This window comes from Gossypium hirsutum, chromosome A02 (assembly GCF_007990345.1).
Source record: "Gossypium hirsutum isolate 1008001.06 chromosome A02, Gossypium_hirsutum_v2.1, whole genome shotgun sequence".
Taxonomy (NCBI): domain Eukaryota; kingdom Viridiplantae; phylum Streptophyta; class Magnoliopsida; order Malvales; family Malvaceae; genus Gossypium; species Gossypium hirsutum.
This window is the reverse complement of record NC_053425.1, coordinates 3,709,155-3,731,388: the sequence shown is the minus strand read 5'-3', so window position 1 is coordinate 3,731,388 and position 22,234 is coordinate 3,709,155. Positions and strand designations below refer to the sequence as shown.

The 22,234-nt window shown below is 31.8% G+C and overlaps 3 protein-coding genes across 5 annotated transcripts; 1 reads left to right on the top strand and 2 right to left on the bottom strand.

Moving 5' to 3' along the window:
• Positions 1–403: 403 nt before the first annotated feature.
• Positions 404–8,782, bottom strand: LOC107942836 (protein phosphatase 2C 70). Of its 2 annotated transcripts, XM_016876561.2 has the most exons (14): positions 8,387–8,507; positions 7,450–7,500; positions 6,431–6,620; positions 6,128–6,331; positions 5,854–6,029; positions 5,600–5,758; positions 4,749–4,892; positions 4,599–4,660; positions 4,084–4,219; positions 3,469–3,563; positions 2,461–2,576; positions 2,234–2,363; positions 1,218–1,272; positions 404–806 (listed from the first exon to the last, which is right to left on the bottom strand). In XM_016876561.2, the coding sequence occupies exons 2-14, from the start codon at positions 7,450–7,452 to the stop codon at positions 645–647; spliced, it is 1,632 nt and encodes a 543-aa protein (XP_016732050.2). In that variant the 5' UTR covers positions 7,453–7,500; positions 8,387–8,507; the 3' UTR covers positions 404–644. The 2 variants fall into 2 exon arrangements, with proteins under 2 accessions (XP_016732050.2, XP_016732049.2); XM_016876560.2 differs by lacking the exon at positions 7,450–7,500 and having other exon boundaries at positions 8,387–8,782.
• Positions 8,783–11,591: 2,809 nt separating this feature from the next.
• On the top strand, positions 11,592–14,252 carry LOC107942827 (peroxisomal adenine nucleotide carrier 1). Of its 2 annotated transcripts, none has more exons than XM_016876545.2 (5): positions 11,592–11,963; positions 12,227–12,458; positions 13,149–13,295; positions 13,476–13,636; positions 13,711–14,252. In XM_016876545.2, exons 1-5 carry the CDS (start codon positions 11,821–11,823, stop codon positions 13,991–13,993), a joined length of 966 nt encoding a protein of 321 aa, XP_016732034.1. In that variant the 5' UTR covers positions 11,592–11,820; the 3' UTR covers positions 13,994–14,252. The 2 variants fall into 2 exon arrangements, with proteins under 2 accessions (XP_016732034.1, XP_040944863.1); XM_041088929.1 differs by having other exon boundaries at positions 11,602–11,963; positions 12,350–12,458.
• A 612-nt stretch (positions 14,253–14,864) lies between these two features.
• Positions 14,865–17,275, bottom strand: LOC107942829 (uncharacterized GPI-anchored protein At3g06035). Its single transcript, XM_016876548.2, has 2 exons — positions 17,036–17,275; positions 14,865–15,670 (listed from the first exon to the last, which is right to left on the bottom strand). Exons 1-2 carry the CDS (start codon positions 17,115–17,117, stop codon positions 15,150–15,152), a joined length of 603 nt encoding a protein of 200 aa, XP_016732037.1. The 5' UTR covers positions 17,118–17,275; the 3' UTR covers positions 14,865–15,149.
• Positions 17,276–22,234: the final 4,959 nt, after the last annotated feature.

The following is a 22,234-nucleotide window of genomic DNA, read 5'->3' as shown; positions in this document are numbered from 1 at the left end:
AGTTAATTCCAAATAACAATTCAACGATCAGTATAATTGAGTAATTCCCATTGACAAGTAAAGCATATTTTAAATGAATCAAACCGTCTTTTAGAAAAAAATTATTTAAATTTTAATTTGTAAAATACATAATGTTTAAAATTATTTGATAAAAAATTAAACCATAGAAGATAACTTTCAATTGATGGGTGCAAACGAAAAAGACTAACTTATTTTAAACTCAATTATGAGATATTTTTATAATTTCATAAGTGAGAGAGCAATTAAAAGTCGCACCAAATTAATAGAATGCTTAAATACAAATACTAAATTGCATACCATATAAATGCGTCAAATATATCTCAATTATTAATACCATTCATTGACAAGACGTGCCATGTGCGGCCCGCAAGTGAAAAGAATATGTTGAAATGTTGTCAAGTTCCGTTGATTAAATGCTGCACTATTTTTGAGTTCTTCAATACAAAGCAACCTTTCAGTTATATACATTAGAAAGAAAAAAAAAAGTACATTCCATTAAAGCAGCCATCATATAATGGCTAAGGCCTAAAAGGAAGGGCGATAGCAAAATAGAAAATACATTAGGAAATAAAATTAATAAAAAAATTTCACACTAAAAGAAATAAGGGGCTTGAAAATCACATTTAGGGACGGACTTTACAAGAAGAAACTGTGGAAATGGAGTCAAAATCTATGAAAATAATAGAGGTGTTGTCCTTTGTGCGCTGAGTTCTAGCCTCATTCAACATGACTTCAGCAATCTTCTCTGCCAAATTCTCCGTTTCTGTCGAATGTCTCTCCCTCGCCTACACAGTCAATTATAAGATCAGGTTAAAATATAAATTTGTTGTTTCAGTTTCAGGTCATTCAGGTTCGGTTATCGGTTTTTCAGGTCAAGTCATTTCTAATACGGGTAATTTCAGTTTTGAGTTGTTTCAGTCTCAGGTCATTCAGATTTGCCTATTGATTTTCCAGAGCTAGTAATTTCAGGTTTTGGCACTCAAGATTGGGTATTTCGGGTATGAATCATTCCGCCTTCAGATTATTTCAGATTCAAGTAATCTTTGGTTTGAATCTTTTCTGGATTCAGGTTGGGCAGGTTCAAGTTGCTGACTTTGTACGGTTAAATCGGGTAGGAAGATTCGGGTTAATCAAGTTGGGACCACAAGTCTAGAAACTGTATATTGTATATAATGTTACAATAATAACAATAATACCTGTACAACTAACTGAATTGCCTTCTTAAAGCTAACAACATCCCACAATCCATCACTGCAATCAGTGCACAAATCAGATCCACATTTCAACTATGTCAAACAAAATGTCCAAATAATAAAAAAGAGTCCAAACAAGAAAAACACGAGAAGGCTGGTTAGGAAAGGTAAATAAAACAAAAAGGTGTTAATGACAAGCTACAATGGATCATATTATGCGAGCTAAACCCAAAAATGTAGATAAAACATGGCTTTAGTGACAGACTATATTTACCCGGACTCGGAAGTTAATGTCTGTTGAGGGGAGGTCGACTTCTTCCAGAGAAATCTTCAAAGTGTCATCTATCGAAAGCCGACAGCTAAATCAAATGTTACCATGCTCCTCTCAAGCACTTGGACTCTCACTAGAGTCGAGAGATAAAACCCCGACTAGGGACAGCACCAAACCATTGAAGGGTTAGTCGGCTCCCAACAAATGACATCTAAAAGACATTTCCGGAAGGAGATGGCCTCTACTCAACAAATGCTTCCCTCAAGACGACCTATAAGCTATAGGTTGGGGGTTCAAACCCTACCATAGGCAAACGTCCACATTTCCTTTGGTAGGTGACTATGCACTGATTTTGACAAGGTGTCCTGCTGTATGAACCTATCACCTCAGGCACTAGGGCTTTCTAGAGTCGGGAGACAACGCCAACTAGGGGACAATACCGACCCGTAGAGAGGTCCACTGGCTCCCAACGGATGACAATTACAAAACTCCAAAACGAGTTGGCCTCCCCTCAACAATGTCTAATATGGATATCCTTTTGATATAGGTATGCTCAAAATATTTTTATGGGTTTTTCATAGATTTGGAAGATCAATCCCTCTATACTAATGTACAAATCTATGTCAGACACAAATGCTTTAGGAAAAATGAAGAGTCCAGATAAAGTAGATGACAAAATACCACTAAAACAATGGCAATACATTTTAGCGTACAAAAATTCCCAACAGTGACAGATAAATAGAATCACCTTGCCAGTAGTGCAAATGCGCCACTTGATTTTTTGAGATGCACGACTTGACTTATATAAGGCTCGGAACTAAAGCGAGAATCTTGCTGTTTCACAAATTTGTCTCCAAGCATCCTAGCGAGGTTCAAACCTGAAATGGAATGGTCAAATATGCAAATGATGTACCTTAATTTTGCGATGCTGCTGAATCCTGACCGAAATGGCTAGATGCTGAAATTTGCACTTACCACATAACCGTGTTTCCCCATCTTTTAATGGTTCCCCTATTCCTTCAATTCGGAGTCTTTCAGAACAACTCGTTACTTTATGGTCTTCAGTCATCTTAATCTGTTTACCGTCCATGCTGTCATTAAAATTGTATTGGGTCATAAGTACAATAACAGAAGCTATCATCATAATAACCATTTTGTTTTTAAATAGACGATGAGAAGATAAGAAAATTATACCAAAAAATAGAAAAAGGGACAGAATTCTGCACAAGGTAAGACAGAAATAAGATAGATTGACAGTACAAGAAGCATCCGGCAAAGCAATCAAACTACAATTGTCACTATTATCAGTACTTCAATATAAAGGCATGGTTAGATGAATCGGAGACTAGAATGACAGCACTTAAGGTATGTTTGTTTGAGTGGAAAAGAAGGATGAAAACGGGGAATGAAAAAAAAGAAAAGAAAATATACTTTGAATGTCTTTGGTAGGAATAAAAAGTGAGAGAAAATAAAATAAAAGAGATTATTATTTTCTATCATTTTTCCAATTGAAATGATAAGAGGCAAGAAAATGAGAGATGTAAGTTAGTTCAAAATTATACATTTTTCCAAAGTTCCATTTCTTTCCTCTTATTTTTCAACTCTACCAAGCAATGAATGAAAAAAATATACTTTTTCTTTCTATTTTCCCATTTTTCCTACCAAACACACACCAATGGAAAGAACACATATATTTTCTACCTTTCTATTTTTCTACTCCAATTTTCCATATTTTCCATTTTCTTTCTATTCTACCTAGCAAAACCTTAGCACAAGTAGCTTCTAACATATGCCAATAGCTGTCTTTATGAATTGCTGAAAGCAACCCATCCTGTATTTTTAACTTTCAAATCACAATATTCCTAAGAATAGCAGACAACTAATTCTGAGTGAACCCATATTTTACACAATGGAATTTGATCGTAAAATAACAGTCACCTTACAGCTCCTACGACTTGGAATAATAAGAATAGAAACACTTACTTTATAAAACATGCAGAATCTCCAACATTTGCACATTGTGCAAAAAAGTTTTCATCAGCATCAGCCCAAACCAGAAGCAGTGTCGCTGTACAGCCCTGCAAGTAAAAAACTATGATGATATACAAAAAAAACCAATTTCAACGAAGGCAGAAAAAAAGGTCCATAATTGAAAATAAACAATTAAATCTAGTGAAGACCAAAAGGCCATGAAATGTCCAAAGAAGTGAAAATGCAATAGCTAGAATATTTATATTATTATTCAACAATAAAGAGTTCTAGCATAGTACAAACCATTACAAAAAGGGAAAGGATAAATACAACATACAAAGGCGTTCTATGCTACATGCACTCTTCATTTTCCTTAAAATATCTAGGTCTGGTGCCTGCGTTCGACACATTTGGACATGAGTATAGACTATCATCTTCCAAGTAAATGGAAAAACTTCGAAAAAGTTTAAGTACACTTGTGTCGGACACATACCCATATCTGATACCCCCGTGTCCAGGTTAACATAGAGGATATTAAGGTGCATTCCGATGCACTATGAGAGATTAGCCAATGAAAGGGCAAACAGAACCGCAAAGTAAATAAGATAAAACAGGGGAAGGAAAAACCTCATAATAGTTATTCATAGAAGCTTCTGTCTGAGAGAATGCATCTCTGAGAACATCAGAGGCATCTTGTTCTGACACAACCCTCTCTCTTTTTACAGAGTCCGTTAAAATGGTAGCAACCATCTCAGGCAGAATCCTAGACATCAAATTCTTCAAATTTTAGTAAAATAGTTCCTTAAAAATCAAAATAATGGCTAACAAAAGGCAGAATTACTAGTATTTTGTCCTATCAGAAACCTTAGATCTGAAATTCAAAGCTTCAAACTACAGGAGAAGAGCAATACAGGCATTCAGTATGGAACTTGCCAATTTAGAAGAAGCACGAGACAACACAGAAGAACATGTATATACAAGTATCAAAGAGTACAAAAGAAAAACAAACTCTAAAAAATATGAGGACAACATTAATTTTGTATAGCCATAACACTCCATCTGTGGATACGGTGGGAAAACAAGCACATTACTAGTCACAAACCCTGGCAAGAACACACTCAAGATGAGAACAGAAGACTAACTTGCTTGCAGATTTAGCTGCACCAACGCCACCATGTCCATCACAGATACCAAAAACTCCAAACTGCAATATCAGCACAAAGAAAATATCGAATTCTGTTGCTTCTGGTAGAAGCAGAAAAATATCAACTAAAATATCAAAAATTGAAAACCTGATTAATGCCAGGAAGAGGCCAATGATAATAGCAAACATCTTCCATTGGAAGCTTCTTTCCTCCTCGACGCAATGACATAGGGTCTGAAGTCATACCAACTCCAAAAGGGACCAGACGCTCATTGTGGGATGAAATATGGACCTGTTACAGGAGAAAAATAAAAAAGCAATCAGTAAAAATAGCTTCAAATCCAATATGCCATGCATTACAAACAAAAATGGTCATATTATATGCACTGACTGCATAAAGAAATTACTTAAACAACAAAAGAATCCATCAGAAAACTCAAGCAGTTAAGTGAACAATCATGTCCACAATCCCATTACCATAAATGATCTTCTCTTATTGATTGGACAACAATCTATCTATCATAACTGATTTGCACCATTGCTGTTCAGTTCCTCAATTTATCTTAGCAACATAGAAGAATAGTTATGGAACATAAGCAGATGAGAGTTCCTTGGGAATAAATAAAAAAATTTCAACAAATAGAATTAAAAAAAAAGTTAAGTATTTTTAGAATGTCAAATGTATATATTGCTTGTGGCATTTGACACAATTTCTTAAAAGGTACTTAACATTAGTGAGATGATCCTGAGTACAAAAAGGAAAGAAAGGAAGTCATTTCCAAACTCATGTTCCCAGATTACGACAATCTCGTCAAACTGCTAAAATAAAATTTTACTAGTTTGCAAATACTCCAATATCCTGAAGAAGTGAATAAAGAGAAGATCTTGTTCATGCAAACTCCAATACATATAGATATATTACAATTTATCTAGAAAAGTTGACATTTTTAAAAGCAAAAGTGCCAGAACTACAAGTAAATTGAAAAGCAGTTGGCTTACATAAATGTTTGAGGTTGTGCCAACTGTTATTGTGTCTCCACTTGCAAGTTCCACTGGGTCACCCCATAGCCTACTTCCAGGATCAGGATGATGAATTGGACAAGAATTCAACAGTGTTCCATTCAGACTACCCATGTCCACCAGCTCCCATCTCAATTTCTATAAAGTTTGTACACATTTAAAACACTTAGTGAACCATACATACATAATGCAACAAAATGCAAATCATGTCATTCAACTTATAAGGAGTTTACATTTAAATTCCAAGTTATCATTGCATGCTTTCCAGAAACCTCATAATCCTTTAATAATAAATAACTTGGAGGAACTCTTCCAAGGGTCAATGGTAGCCTTGCAGTGCTTGTTGACAGTACAGAACAATGAAGTCCACAAGAAGGACCCGAGACAACCTGAAGAGAGAGGCAACTTCCTGCACTTCTAACAGAAAGATATAATTACATGCTTCACATATTCAGTCTAATAGAAATAGACCAACATATTAATCTCCTTATAGAAAAGGAAAATTACTTTGATCACTGATAGCGTCAGTGTTGGGCACAGACTCTTGTGGTCTATCATTTTCCGTGCCAAATCTCAAGTTTTGACTTTGGTTTTCTGGTCTACCATGTGTTTGCAGTTCAACTAAGTGCTCTGTCACCACTCGACGCTTTAGTGTCTGACCAACCAAAATACCATCTAAAGGATCAGATACATCTCCAACCACGCTATCACCTGTACAGAGCAAAACATTAGCATTCGTGGTTGCCTAAGCCGAATAGTCATAAGTATAAAGAGAAAATTAACAAAAGATGGAGGCATAAAAGTTAATACCCAGAGCCAAACGGCGAGATGCAGAGGAAAGCCGTTGTTTGTGAACAAGTCCCTGAGTACGAGGTGGCCGCAGAAGAGCTGCATTTAGGTGACACTCTCCATCTAAATCATAGTTTCTTGTCAAATCATTGCTTTGATCTTGAGCCAGATCTACATCATTTGATACAAGAGGTCTCTCCAACTCACCAACCTGGAATAAATGTAAACTGTCAAATATATGACGACCATAAGAGTTTCAAACAGAAACAAACCATAAAAGTTTCTGGGTTTTTCCTTCTTTTTTTTTTTGGGGGGGGGGGGTGGGGGGTGGACTAAAAGGAAAGAAAATAATAACGATACACAAATGTTATCACAAGTTTCAGATTTAGATAAAGAAAAACTCGGCAAGTTTAAAGAAAGATCCCAAGTCTTCCTTCCATAACATGCAGTTTGTGTTTGGATTGATAGGAGAAAAGTTAAAGAGAAACAGAGAGAAATCAACTAAAGTGAAATTTAATTTCAATAAAGTTGTGTTTTGATATATGACAGAAGAAATGAAGAAGATGATGAGTAAATTATATGATATCAGGATTGTTGCTCCATCTTTTACTTAAATAAGAGGATATAATTGGAAAATCAGTCTATTGGCTGGTTGGTTTCATTACTTCCAATCCAAATTTCTCACTTACTGAGAGTTCAAAAACGAATTATAAGATAAATTGTAAATGAAAATGAAATTAACCACTTTTCTCTTCTTGCAAGCTTTTGCATCCAAGCAATAGAAATCAACAAAGGACTTGATGGAAAGTGTGGAATGTCACTTCTTAATACTAATGTTTGATAAAAAATTTATTCCTTCCATTGAAAAGGAAAAACACAAATCCTAAACTACCATAATGGATGCATAAATATTTCTAAAAATGATAACTTAAAAAGTACCCTTAGGATAGGCATTTATTCTTAGCAAATACGCATTAAGTGGTCAGTTATTGTCAACAAACTCAGAATGAATGTCATGGATCTCTGAGCATATTACCTACCATATTAAATCCACCAAATTACTTGCCATAACTGATATTCATTGTTGAAATCTACAATTTCAAAACAGCTGGTGAAGAAGAGTACATATCAAACGTCATATCCAGTACTCAAGAATCAAATTGACATTTCAAACAACTAATATAAAACAGATAACATTTTACACATCAATCATCTTTTGATCCACTTGAAAAGTGGATACTCCTCTAACATCAATACAAAAACTACGAACAGGCTGCATTGATTCATTGCACACAAAGTAGCTAACATATGAATCAACCTAATAATCTTCTAGAAAATCAATCTCAAAATCAACGTGCAAGAAAAAAAAACTGTAACCACCAGAAATTATCAAATATGTACTAACAAATAAGACCTCAAAAAAAAAAATACAGCTCTACCTAAGCTCAAAAGGAATGATCCGCAATCTCGAATTTACAATCATACAAAAACAATGCTGATGAAATAACTAATGAGATTTCTCTTAAGATCTAAAGAAAACTTTGCGTCAGAAAAAATGAAATAAATCTTTTGATCCGCTTGAAAACCATATACTTCTCTAACATCAATATAAAATCTCGAATAGGCCGCATTGATTCACTGCACATGAAACAGCTAATATACGAATCAACCTAATGATTTTCCAGTAAATCAGTCTCGAAATTAACTTTTTTTTTTTTAAAAAATTGTAACTACCAGAAATCATCAAAAATGCATATTAACAAATAAGACCTCAAAGAAAAAAACAAATCCAGTTCCACCTAAGCTCAAAAGGCGATGATCCGGAATCTCGAATTTACAATCATTAAAAATGAAATAGATTTCTCTTACGATCCAAAGAAATAACACTTCGCGTCATAAAATTTTAACAAAAAAAGAAAAAAAAAAGAAGGGAAGATGATATTGAGGATGGAAATGAACGGAGAGAAGGAGGTGTACCTTGATAGCGCGACAGCGAGAGGGGTAGGAGAAGAAGCGCCATGGTTTGAAGGCGAAGACAACGATGATGATGATGATGATGATGATAAGGATCAACATAAGGAGAAGAAGGGTGAAAACGACAATGCTTTGTAGCATCGCCATCGTCGTCTCGCGCTCTCTCTCGTCATAGATTTCGGATTGGGCTTCCCTCTTGGCGTGAACCTCGCTTTGAATTGGTCGCCTCCTACCTCACTGCCTCCAATTTCTTTTTGCTTTAATTGTGTTTTTTCCCCTGAACGTCTGTGATAAAAATTTATCCAATTGATATATTTTATGAATTATTTATCAATATGGTTTTTCTTCCCCCACAAACGTTTGTATTTGGATAGGGCTGGCTTTTTTTTTTTTTTTTTATGTTCGGGTCTGTGCAAAAAAAGTAGTTAATATTTTAGATTGATCTGAGATAGCGGTGGAATTTCAACACTGTTAAGCTTGAGCTCAATATTTTACTTGAGTTCGATTCAATATATATTTTTAAGTTTGAACTCGATTAATTTCATTTACAAATTTTTATACTTAAACTCAAATTTAAGTTTTAATTTAAAAATTAAGCATAAAGTTAATTATATATATTAAGCGTATTAATATAATTTAACAATATAAAAATATAAAAAAGTGACTCAATCGATAATTAGAACTTGAGTTCAACTCAATAATTAATTGAAGATTATTACATCTAATAATCTATTATACAAAAATAAATGTGAAATTAATTTGATAAACTTACAAGATCATTTAATATGAAACCGGTTTTGATTTATTGGTATGAGACAATATCACATAATGAAAATTGTCCACTTTTCACTACCTAAATTCTTCATAACGTAGGGAAACATGAATATTAATGGGTTTGGTTTTTAATCCATTATGGGCTAACCCAATTTAATACTTTCAACTTTATTGAGTTGAGTTCGAGTTTTTTTAAATTAAACTCAAGTAGTTTGTATATACTGATATTTCATTTATATTTTTAATTGAGTTTCGTCATAAGAAATGAGTGTAAATATCTTATTTAATATCGACTCAAATTTAACCCGACTCATTACCATATCTAATTGTGATTACTTTGCTATTTTTCTAAAAGCACAAAGTTAGATACAAGTGTTTGTTCTCTCTTAGCATGTTTTCCCATCGAGGCGTTAGTTGCCTAGGTGTCTGGTGGCTAATGTATTATTGAGTTTTGGTCTAATTACTTTTGTGTAAATGAAACACTCATGTTCGTAAGTTATTTAAGATTTATTCTAAAAAATTTAAATTTAATTCGATAATTATTGAGTTGAGATCAAATTATCAATTGAGTCAAATTCAAGCCTACTAATATTTAACTTGCACAGTTCACGACTCTTATCGGATTTTTTTATATTTTTATATTATTAAATTCGATATTAACCTTAATATATTATTAAACTTAAATACAAAATTGACAAACAAATTCAATTTAGCTCAAACTTAAAATAAATGTTTGATTGAATAAAAGCAAAATTGAGTAAAATTTGACTCATATTTTAGATTTAATTAACTTTAAAGAATAGTGAGTTTACTATTATATTTAGAAGTGCTTTTTAAACCAAAAGCAACCATAATTATAATATTATAAAAAAATTGAAAAGGTTGGCTTTTGGCTTGTGATCATTTATTTATATTAATTACAAATTATAAATATAATATATATTTAAATTAAATTTACAAATAATTTATATTAATTATTTAAAATATATTTGAAATTATATTAATATATCACAAATTGTAATATAACTTAAACTGCATATTTGTTAACGAGTTAAAATATATTATAAGTTTTTGTATTTTTTATAAATTTAAAATATAATATCTATACTTTTATTTTTAATTTTTTTTTAGATTTTAAAATTTAGGTACAATTGCTAAATAATGTTTTATCTTGGTTTTGTTATAATGTTATAACGAATATTTATTTTATTTTTTATCATATTTATATTAGATTCAGATCGATAAAAATCAAACAATCAAATAAAATTAAACTCAAAATTTCGCTGATAAAATTATTTTGTTCAATTCAAATTTATTATAATATCTTAAAAAGTATAGAAAAATTAAATTAAAAATTAAATTTCAAATTTAAGGAAAATACTATTTTAACCATGTCCATATCAAAATAATATCTGTACTATAATCTAGTGGCAGTATCACCCCCATACACACCAAAAGGGACCGAAGAAGATGGCGTAAGCCAAGAGGCCATATTATTTACTTTTTGTAAATTTAGATTTTAAAATATATATATATATTTAGAAATTTATTCTATTTATTTTTTATATTTTAAAATTTAGGTGTAACTGTTAAGATTATTAAAATTATTTTACTAAATTTAAGATCATTATAATGTTATTTTTTAAGTTAAATGGCTATTAAGTAATTATTTCTTTTTATTTCAAAATGTCACACCAATAAATTTAAGAAAAAAATCGACAATATTAAAAATTAGACCTGAATTTTGAAAATTAAAGGGATAAATTCCTAAAAATAAATTTATAGGGACTAAATTCAAAAGTTATGAAAATTCTAAAGACTTGTACCATATTTTAACCTTTTCTATTAAGCAGAATTAAAGATAGGAGATAAATGAAAAGTGGTCAAATTGTGCTATTAGTTCCTATACTTTGCACAAACTATGGATTTAATTTTTGTATTTTAGTATGATATGTTTTACTCTCTCTAGTTTTGGAATTAGTCAATTTTAATCTTTATACTTTACGAATTTCAATATTTTAGTTCTGACCCACAATAGCGGTTAAATTCATTTAGTTAAATTCTTCTATTAATCTTGTGCTATATGTAAAGTTGTAGATTTTTCATATTTTTCAATTGGACCGAACTTAGTCCCTACAATTTTTGAATCTCAAAATTTCATTATTGACACAAACAACAACTATTAAATCTATTAACTAACTTTTTCTTAAAGTATTACGTAGATAACATAATGATACACAGTGAATAATATATTTGCCACCTCAACATTTGGAAGTAATCTAACTTATTGAATTTAACCTATATCGTTTAGTCAGACTCGACTTTCAAAATTCGATAACAAAGACTAAATCTACAATTTATATATAATACAAGGACTGATAACAAAATTTAACCTTGGTAAGCAGAATCAAAGTTAGGAGAAAAAGGACACACACACACAAAAAAAAGGCATAAAAAATTAGCCTCCATTTCTCCTTTCATTTTCCCAAAACTTCCTTCTCAACATCTTTCTTTCTTTTACAATTGACCAACTTGGAACTCTGTATAAATCCATATCCATCTTCCCAAAATCTTGAGTTTCATACTCTCTCTTTTTTTTTTCTCCAATTGAAAAAGAAAAGAGCTGTACAAATTTTGATGCTAAGAAGATAGAGCTAAAAACGATGGCGTTTGATCTAGAATCTTTGGCAGAGGCAACATCAGGAGCCATTGGAGCTCTTGTCAGCACCTCCATTTTATACCCACTTGATACTTGTAAAACCAAGTATCAAGCTGAAGTTAGAGCTCACCATCAACAAAAATACAGGTCCATTGTTTTAGATTTTTTTTTGTTTTCGGGTCCCACCTGAAAATTTTTGGATATTTTAATTTACTACCTTTTTTTTTAATGATTGTTTGGGATTTTATTGGAAGACTAAATGATTTAGGATTGGGAAGTTTAATTTTTTGAGAAATTTTTTTATTTGGGTTTGACTTGTTTTCGGTAATTTAATCATAATTTGTTGCAGTTCTAGAATTAAAGAGCTGCTTTGATTTGGTGTTTTGATATATATGCATTGATTCATACAGGAACACTGCTGATGTTTTGTGGGAAGCTATAGCTAACGGTCAATTTCTTTCATTGTACCAAGGTCTTGGGACCAAAAATTTGCAGTCTTTTATTTCACAGTTCATCTATTTTTATGGATATAGCTTCTTTAAAAGGCTGTACTTGAAGAAAACTGGAAACAAGACTATTGGGACTAAAGCAAATTTGATTGTTGGTGTTGCTGCTGGGGCATGTACTGTTATAATTACACAGGTACTGATGTTTTGATTGTTGTGTATATGTGTATATATAGGCATATGTATATATGTATGATCAGAACATTACTTGGGAGTTTGGTTTGCATGTGAGCCATTTAAGAACTTTGTATTCACTAATAGAACTGTGATAACCATGTAATGAATCTTGTTCAGTTATTAGATGGAATTATATACTAAAACCATTGCTTTCTTTTGGAAACCGGAAGTCGAAACTTGTTTGTTTAGCTACCAATGAGGCCTGGTTGTGGTGGCAAAGATTGAGGCCTTGAGTGCCCAAGTTCGAGTGCCACCTTGGGAAAATTATGTGTAAGCTAACTAGCTAGTTAGTTTGAGTTGAATTAAGTTATTCAGTTCAGTGCTTGCAATGATTGATTCTTATCAGAATTGTTGATATAATTAGTTAGTTGTAACTTCGAAAAGGGCGAAAATAATCTTGTTTGTTTAGCTAGAAAAAGGACTTAATCCTTGAAAAAATCAATCCATTCACATTTCTTGAATTCAAAAGGAAAAGGATACATAGCTATCATCCATAATAGATTCTTTAGCTACAATGTATGGGAATTCGTATTTCCATGCAAGCTTCCATATCCTCCTTGTATGTTTTATGGTTCCCTTATTATGCCTAATGAACATCCCAATTTTGTGTTACTATTGGATATTGGGATCTAACTTTAATATACACCAGCCCTTGGATACAGCATCCTCGAGAATGCAGACAAGCAAATTCGGGAAATCCAAAGGACTTTGGAAGTTGCTTTCGGAGAGCTCTTTGAGTGAAGCATTTGATGCTCTTGGCATATCTCTTCTCCTCACTACAAATCCATCTATTCAGGTTCTTGACCATGCCTTCTGCAATATAGGGTTGTATTAATAGCAAGTATATTGAGTGTAGTTGAATTGTAAACCGATTTCAAGATCCCAAATATCGTATCGTTTTAGCATCATTTTGTTTTCAGTTGATGGGAAAAATTAGGATATGACATTACAATGTCTTAAACTTAATTTTCTGCAGTATACTGCATTTGATCAATTGAAACAAAGGCTACTTAAGAGGCAGCTAAAGGAGAAAACCAGTAGAAACTCATCCCCCGAAGCTCTTTCAGCTTTCTCTGCATTTGTACTCGGTGCAGTCGCAAAGTGTATCGCAACTTTCGTGACTTACCCTGCTATAAGGTACTTTGTCAATTCTATCTGGGATCCTCTAGCATGACGTCGAACTGGATAATGTAGACCTCCTTTCTTGGCAGGTGTAAGATCACGATTCAGGCTGCAGACTTGGATGACAACAATGAAACTGAGGAAGCTGAATCAAAAAAACAAAAGACGGTTTCGGGGGCACTCTATACAATATGGAAAAGGGAAGGGCTGCTCGGTTTTTACAAAGGAATAGAAGCACAAATCTTGAAGACCGTTCTAAGCTCGGCATTGCTTCTAATGATAAAGGAGAAGATCTCAAAGACCACATGGGTCTTATTGCTTGCACTTAGAAGGTATCTTTTCATGACCCAAACTAGATTAAAGAGTGCTTAATGAAACTTTTTTAAAGATTCATGTTTCAACAACAATAAGTTGTTCTAAACAGTACAATTGTTTAAAGATTGTAAGCAGCCTGGAAGTAAACTTCGTTTTCTAGATAGCTTCAACTTGGATTATTTTCGATTTTACGATCAATTGTCAAGTTATATACCTACGTTCGAGTACCATCTATGTAAACCAGGTTTAATCGTGAGTTGAATTGTTTGTACGAATTAAATATTCAATTTAGAGCTTATATACCTATGTTCGAGTACCATCTATGCAAACCATGTTTAATGGTAAGTCGAGTTAGTTTTACGAATTAATTATTCAGCTTGAGCTTCCTTGTGCATCCAAGGATAGCTTTTAGTGCAAGTAATTATAACTTTTAAATTCATAATCAAGAATTTGAGGGTATCTAAGTAAAAGTACCATAGAGGCCCTTATACTAGAAGTTAGATTGTATTTTGTCATCTCTTCTCAAAAAATGAGAAAATTAATACATGTACGTTAAATATAAGAGCAAATTTATCATTCTATTAAAAATTAGTCTTTGTATGACAATATGCAATATACGTAGCACGCCGCACGTCACTGTCTTATTGTTTCGTCAGCCATGTTAATTTTTAATAGTATAAATGAGTGAAAATTTTAATTGAAATTACTAGTTTGCTCTTTGATTCAGGGTGCAGAGATTAATTTGTCCACTTTTTGCGTAGTGGGTAAAATGAAATCTAATTCTAGTACAAGAGCCTCTATGATACTTTTACTTAGTATATGAGTATCCCACATCTAATGATGATGATTTTGTGAAAAGTTTTTTGTTAATAATTTTTTTTTCGGATGTAAAATTGAAATAACTCGAAAAGATTCGAATGAAAAATGATTGTCAAAACTTTGTACGAACTTGAAATAACTTGAAAATATCGTAAAACACGTACAAACCTGAAATGTCTCAAACTTAATATGCTTAAGGTCGGACACGAAATAATCCAAGGTCTAAAATATCTCATTATTTTTAACCAGACAAAACCCACACCGAAAACAATAAGAAATTACCTATCTAACCCGGAATCATATGAAAATTTTCCCAAAAAGGGAAAAAAATAATCCAAGCTTATTAGTACATGAAAACATATGATTTTTGTGTAGTCTTTAAAGGATTAGCTGCTCATAACATGTAGAAAGCAGCCATGAGGAGCAATAGAAGGTGATAAATTATGATTATCTCGGAAACTGAATTGGCCGCACTAGTAGTAGCAGTAGTAGTAGCCGTAGCGTAGTTTCCTTCAGCTGTATTGGTTGTTAGGACAACAACTATCCAGTCTCCTTCGGAACCGATCCCGATTCCTGTATACTTGGTTTCATTGAGGTTTTCAGAGTATTGAGACTGCGTAAAATTAGTGAGCACAAGACTAGGAGCCAGGTTCGGAACACAAGCAGGCATTACTGCTCCGTCCCTTGTGACAGAAACATTCAAATGGCATTTGGCTAAAATGTTTGGATAGTTGGCAAACTGTGGTTCGGTGCCTGGGACTGTGTTGGCGCCTGTGGAGTTTGTGCAAGGTTGGTTCTTGAATTCTTCGGCTAGTTCATAAGCAAGGCACTCGGCGTTCTCATTTGTTGTTAGGCTTGTCAAGTTTAACGAAGCTCGGTAACTATTGATGCCTTTAAGAAGATCATCTTCCTCATCTGTTGATTGTCGAGACGAAATCTGATGATTAGATACGTATTGCAGATGCTAACAAAGTAAATGCAAGACAGTGCAACTCATGAAGTTACTCAAAAATCGAACCGATTAATCCATAACAAGGCGAGTCATGTTACAGTATACGAGAAAAACATTTCTTATATCAACATGATTCATTCAACTTCACAAACACTTTCCTCATGAACATCATCTTAGAATGGGGGAACTAGTAACTGTTTTCTGCAGTCAGAGAGTAACACGAAAACTTCTAGTTCCAAGAGAGAACTGAAGGACTGGCAATCTCAAACCCAGATTCTAGCAATATGGCAACACACAACATACATTTACACGAATCAAGAGAAAGTAACTGAGAGAACAATAATAGCAGAACCGACCTTCCGAAGACCCTGACATACACATCAATTATGGCAAAACAAAAACAAGTTCAATCTAGGAGATCTGCTCAAGATCCTTCGAGTGGGGGCCTATATGAACCACAATTTGCTAGTTCATGTTAGCCTATTTCAGATTAGGAGCTCTCTTCAACAAGCTCCATATACATATATCGTAAATCAAAGGTTCTTTACAAGATAAGAACCATAACAAGGGCAAGACATTATCGATAGAAGTAGGTTTTCCCGTGAACCGCCGGAAATACAATCCGTAACTCTTTAACATACTTCAGTTTCAGACAAAACAGGAGAGCTATAAAGATGATGCCGATAATTGCCTTGCGGTTGTTCTCATTAGCTAGATTTTCTCACTGACCGGACATACCCAAAACGGCATTACACTTTAAGTTCAAACCAAGCTTTGAATGTAAATACTTGAACCTATTACCTCAAATCTTCTTTTAAGGGACTGAAATAACACTAAGTATGAACTTCCACAAGTTGCTAAGCCAGTAAATTTCTAACAAAGTTCTAATGCCGGATCTATTCAATGTCGATATAGATCAAGTTTGTCATGTAACTTTATGTTCTAATCCGACGAAGAACAAGAAACAAGTAACGATGACAAGCAGGATGAATTGCAACTATCCATATTCTTCAAACAACAAAAGACCAACAAAGAAAGGCTATAACAGAACACCAATTGAAACACATTTAGGTAAATAATTAGACAAAAAAAAACCGACTAGATGCATCCAAATGGGTTCATAAATATGGATTTGCAAGCAGAACATATAAGAAAAAATGGGAAAAAAATAGCTAATACCTGCATTGAATAACCACTTAAGAAGAGTAAAATTTACACAGATTTCAGAGAAATTAACAAGGTCAATGGTCAAACAACACTGCTTAAGCAACAAAGCAAAGCACCCAGATCCAGAAAGTTAAAAGAAGCAAAAAAAGAAGAAAGGTTACCATTGTCACAGAAAACAGGGGAGATGATGAAGAGAATTGAAAGGAGCAATGGGAAGAAAAAAAAGATCTTTGAAAATGCCATTGCTTGATGATGATGGTGAGGATGGCGAGATATTTGAGATGGGAAGTTTTTGTCTGAAAGGAGAGTGTGTCTGAGGTGGAAGCTGTGTCTGAAAGACGAGGTATGACCAAGAGGGACCGACACAGAGATCACAACAGAGTTTTCAGACCTTAGCCATTCCTTTTGGGGTAAACTACACTCCAACCACTAAATTATTAATAAGTTTACGATTTGGTCATTCAATTTCAAACGGGTACAAAATCATCATTGAACTATTTGAAAATTTTCAATTAAATTATTAAACTATTTGAATATTTTTATTTTAGTAACTAGGTTGTTAAGTTTTTTTTTTTTCAAAATCTGGCTAGTGAGCTCCAAGTGACGATTTGTCAATAGAATCGATTTGATAGTTAGTGTCAGAAATCAGATAAGAAAGTTGTTTAAATTTCAGTCTGCATATTTGTGAATTTTAAAGATGTTTTATTAAAAAAATTGATTAAATTGTAAAAAAAAAAGGAAGAAGAACTTTCGATTGATGCAAGCGATGTGAATAAAGAAGCCATATAACAATAATTTTAACAACTCAATGACTTAAAATGAAAGTTTTTAAATAATTTAATGACCATTTTGTAATTTTTTTAAACTTTAATGATCAACACATAAACTTATTAATAATTTAGTGATCTTAAATGTAATTAAAAAAACCATATATTTATTTAAAAAGATCACATGGGCAGTACTTTAATTTCATTTGTTAGAGATTTACAACAACCTATGAAATAATTCTTTTTAACATTTATTTAATAACTGTAATGTGATTCATTCAAAGGGGTATTCTTCGATCCAATACATATAATTGGGAAGGCTTGGTTTTGCTAGAGACATTGTTCCCTTCTTAAAACGCTCCAATCTGGAGGTGGATGAACCTAGAAAACCGACCATCTCATTTTGTCTCTCAACTTAAACGAGAGTTCGAGTGCTTAAGGTTAGTATGTGACCTTAGATGTCATTTAAAGATTTAAGAGTTCAAATCTTACTAAGGACGTGATGCACGCGTCCTCTTGGTAGGTAGTCGTGCACCACACATGACCTGATCTGATGAGGCACTCTCACTTTATGAACTTAGTCTCAAGTACTCAGACTCTCATCAGAGCCGAGAAACAAAATTCTAACCCAACCTGTTGAACCCAGACATACAACAATTCAAAAACTGCTTTGAATGGAGTCAATCTCTCCCCAACATTCCTCAATAACATCTTCTCTCCGTGTCATACTTCGAGGTTAATAAATTTACAAACCATGGCTTTTTGTTGGATGTTAATGCATAGGGATTCAACATTCAAATTAGCGGGTATTGGTAGCCATTTATCATCTCTAATCCAAGTCATAAAGTCATTCTTAATTCTTCATCTTGCACTATTCAAGAACGATTTTAACATTCCGAAGACTACTCTTAAATAAAAAGGGTTATAGCCCCACTTAAGACTCCATAAAAGAGTTGTTTAAGAAATAGTAAGCTTTTAGAACCTTGTAGTATAAAGAATTCATTTGATGGGTATGTCAGCTATCCTTATTTAGCAATTACCATAAGGTTGAATAGGTATGTTTCTCGAAATCCAATACCACTCATAACTTTTGGTTTGCAAACTTTATTCCATTTGAGCCAATAGATGCCTTTACCCTTATCTTTGATTTGTCACCAATAACCATACACCATCCTAGTAATCTCGACACAGAGTTTCAAGGAAGAGTAAGCATTGTACAGTATACATGAGGATAGCTTGTAAAACAACTTTTATAAAAATTTCTCTTCCATTGAAAGAAAGAAATTTGTCGAACCAACCTCAACTCTATCTCTAACTTTATTAATAAGATTCTTAAAAATACTTTTCTTTTCATGATCTGTTGGGAGTCTAAGGTACATCTCTAAATTAAAAATTCTTTAGACCCGAACAAATTCTGAATCTCTTATGTATACATAAGGATAGCTTGTAAAACAACTTTTATAAAAATTTCTCTTCCATTGAAAGCAAGAAATTTGTCGAACCAACCTCAACTCTATTTCTAACTTTATTAATAAGATTTTTAAAGATACTTTTCTTTTCATGATTTGTTGAAAGTCTGAGGTACATCTCTAAATTAAAAATTCTTTAGACCCGAACAGATTCTGAATCTCTTATCTTTCATGAGTTTTTTTTATTTGAGTTAAAAAACAACATCAATTTCTCATTGTTGATTTTTTATCGTAAGTTATCCTCCTAAGTTTTTAACATACCCATGTGTTTTTCCTTACTAACCTTATATGTTGTAGCAAACCTTAGACTATCATCAGCAAAGAGTAAGTGATTGACCTACAAGCCATTTTGGCATGCTTGACTCTCCATTCATCCTTGAAATCATAATATTTCTTAAGCAAAGACAAGTAAAAAAAAAAAAAAGAAACAATGGGAGGGGATCTCCTTATTTGAGCCCTCACAAACATGTGAAGCCTTCAGTAATGTTGTCGTTAAGGATAAAAGAGTAAACTTTACTCATTTTGTACGTCATAAGCTTTATTCATATCAAACTTTTATAATATATATATATTTTTCTTTTCTTCTTTGATTTAATAAAGTGCGTAAGTTCATAAGCTAACATAACATTATCCATAATTATTCTTCTCTAGAAAAAAGTATTTTGATTTTCATTAATGCATCGTAAAAGAATTGATTTAAGTTTGTTGACAATAACCTCTGAAACAACTTTGTAAATCACGTTACAAAGATTAATAAATTTGAAGCAGGTTGTGTTACAAATATTATCAACCTTTGGAATCAAAAAAATTAAGGTTTGATTGAATCCTCACAAATTAAAGCCCCCAAAGTGTTCACATAATCATTTCCAATGAAATTTCAAAACTCATGATAAAACATAGCATACATAGGGGATCTATTTAAAGTCCCAAAGCGTTCACATAATCATTTCCAATGGAATTTTGAAACTTATGATAAAACGTAGCATACATAGGAGCGAAGCTAAAAATATTTTAGAGACCGAGATTAAGTTATGTGTTTTTATGATAGCTAAAATATATCTCACTTGTTATTAACTCACGTATTTATAACTTTCAAAAATATTAAATTAAATTTTAACATTTTTAAAAACTGAACTATAATTTTACTATAAATTAATTTATAAATTTTGAAGAGTTTTTAAAATAAAAATTTTTCATTTTAAGAAATCATAGCTCCTACCTACCTCTTTATTCGCCTCACCAAAGATAAAAATAAATTGAAGTAATATAATGTTTTCTTTTTAAGATAAGATAGAACATATTATTAAGCTTTTTTTTTCATAAAATTATTTTTCTATATCTATGAAAAATTAAATTTCTTTGTTTTTGCCTTTTTGGAACTCTTGATTTTACATTAAACAGTAACAACAAACTTACATGGAACAAATTTTTAATATAAATTTTTATGAATGAATACATTTTATTAATTTTATTAGTTTGAAAAAAATGTACAAAAATGTATTAAATGACAAGAATTCACGTGGTACATATATAATAATAATGTATATATAAACAAAACAAAATAAGTAAATTACCAAAATCATTTAAAAGACAAAAGTTAAAAACTTCTTTTCCCTTCAATGATTACCGGCAGGTTCCAGGTTGTTGATGGATTGATGTGGTCGGTTCAAAAATTGTATTATATATTGTCTTTTTTTTTTTCATTAAAGCCAAGTATAATTAATAAAAATTGTCCCTGTTAGCTGAATTAAAATAGATATTATTATTAATACAAGGAAATATAAGTTCAAGTATATTAAAATATATTATTCTTTTATTTCAACAGGAAACTTCGTTTTTCAATTGGCCACTGCTTGAGTGGAGGCATTCATCGTGGAGGGGATGCGAGTTCTTCGATAAAAAGAGTGAGAAATATTTCTTGAAAAGGAGTTGAAAATTGATTGTGTAATCTTTGATATTATCTTGATCCTACGAGCAGACATGGATTTGAATATTTGAAGACAGAAAGGAGCTTTAAAATTTATCAAATAATAAATATATTATTTAACTCAAGTAAATTATGAGTAGAGTGACAAAATATTTGCATTTAAGTATAAAATTGACATTTATTTCAAATTTAATTACTTGATAACACTTACATTTTACATTTCATAATAAATAAATATGTTATTTACTATGAAAAACTATCCACTAAATTCTTCAACGAAATATGTCTAAAAATTATTTATTTTATTTATTTTATATATAATTAAAAATTCTATTATACGCGTACGCATATGAAAATCAAGAATTTATAGTATAGATATGTATTTAAAAATAACACATGGTAAACAATGAAACGTATGATTTGAAGCTAATTAATCATAATAATATATGAAATATATATTATATTAAAATAAAAAATATTAAATTATAAGAAAAATGAAATTTAAACACACAAATACATGAGATAAACAATGCTAAATGCAGTACAATAATTTGTAATGGCTTTATCATTAATTGTAAATTAGTGTCGAATTGACTTGTAATACAAATTCAATCAACAACATTATTAATACTAAAAATCCTATCACACACGTATGCATGTGGAAACCATGTATTTAGAACACAGGTGTGTTAAAAACAATATACAATAAATAATTAAACATAAACACAAGTGTGTGTTAAGAAAATTGAAATACTTTACTTAAAAATTATTATTAGTATAACGAAAAAGAATTTATTTATAAATCCATTAAACACGAGTTTAATCTCTAGATATGTTAATTTTAATTCTTTTATTTAGAAATTATAGTAAAGTATGAAAAGACAAAAAAAAAACTATTAAAATGAAGTATATAAAAGTAAAGAAATAATCATATGAAACTTTTACCACTTTCCTATTAAAAAATAAAAAAAATATAAAATTACACTTTCCTATTAAAAAAATAAAAAAAATATAAAATTACAGTTTGATATAATTATTCCTCTTACCCTATATACTCTATTTACATCCTACTAAAAAGCTGTCACAATCATAAAATACCAAATATCACAGCCATTGCACACATATTTAGTGCTCACCAGCTATCAAATCACTAACATTTTTTATTCATTTATTATACAAAATTAATACGAAAAAAAA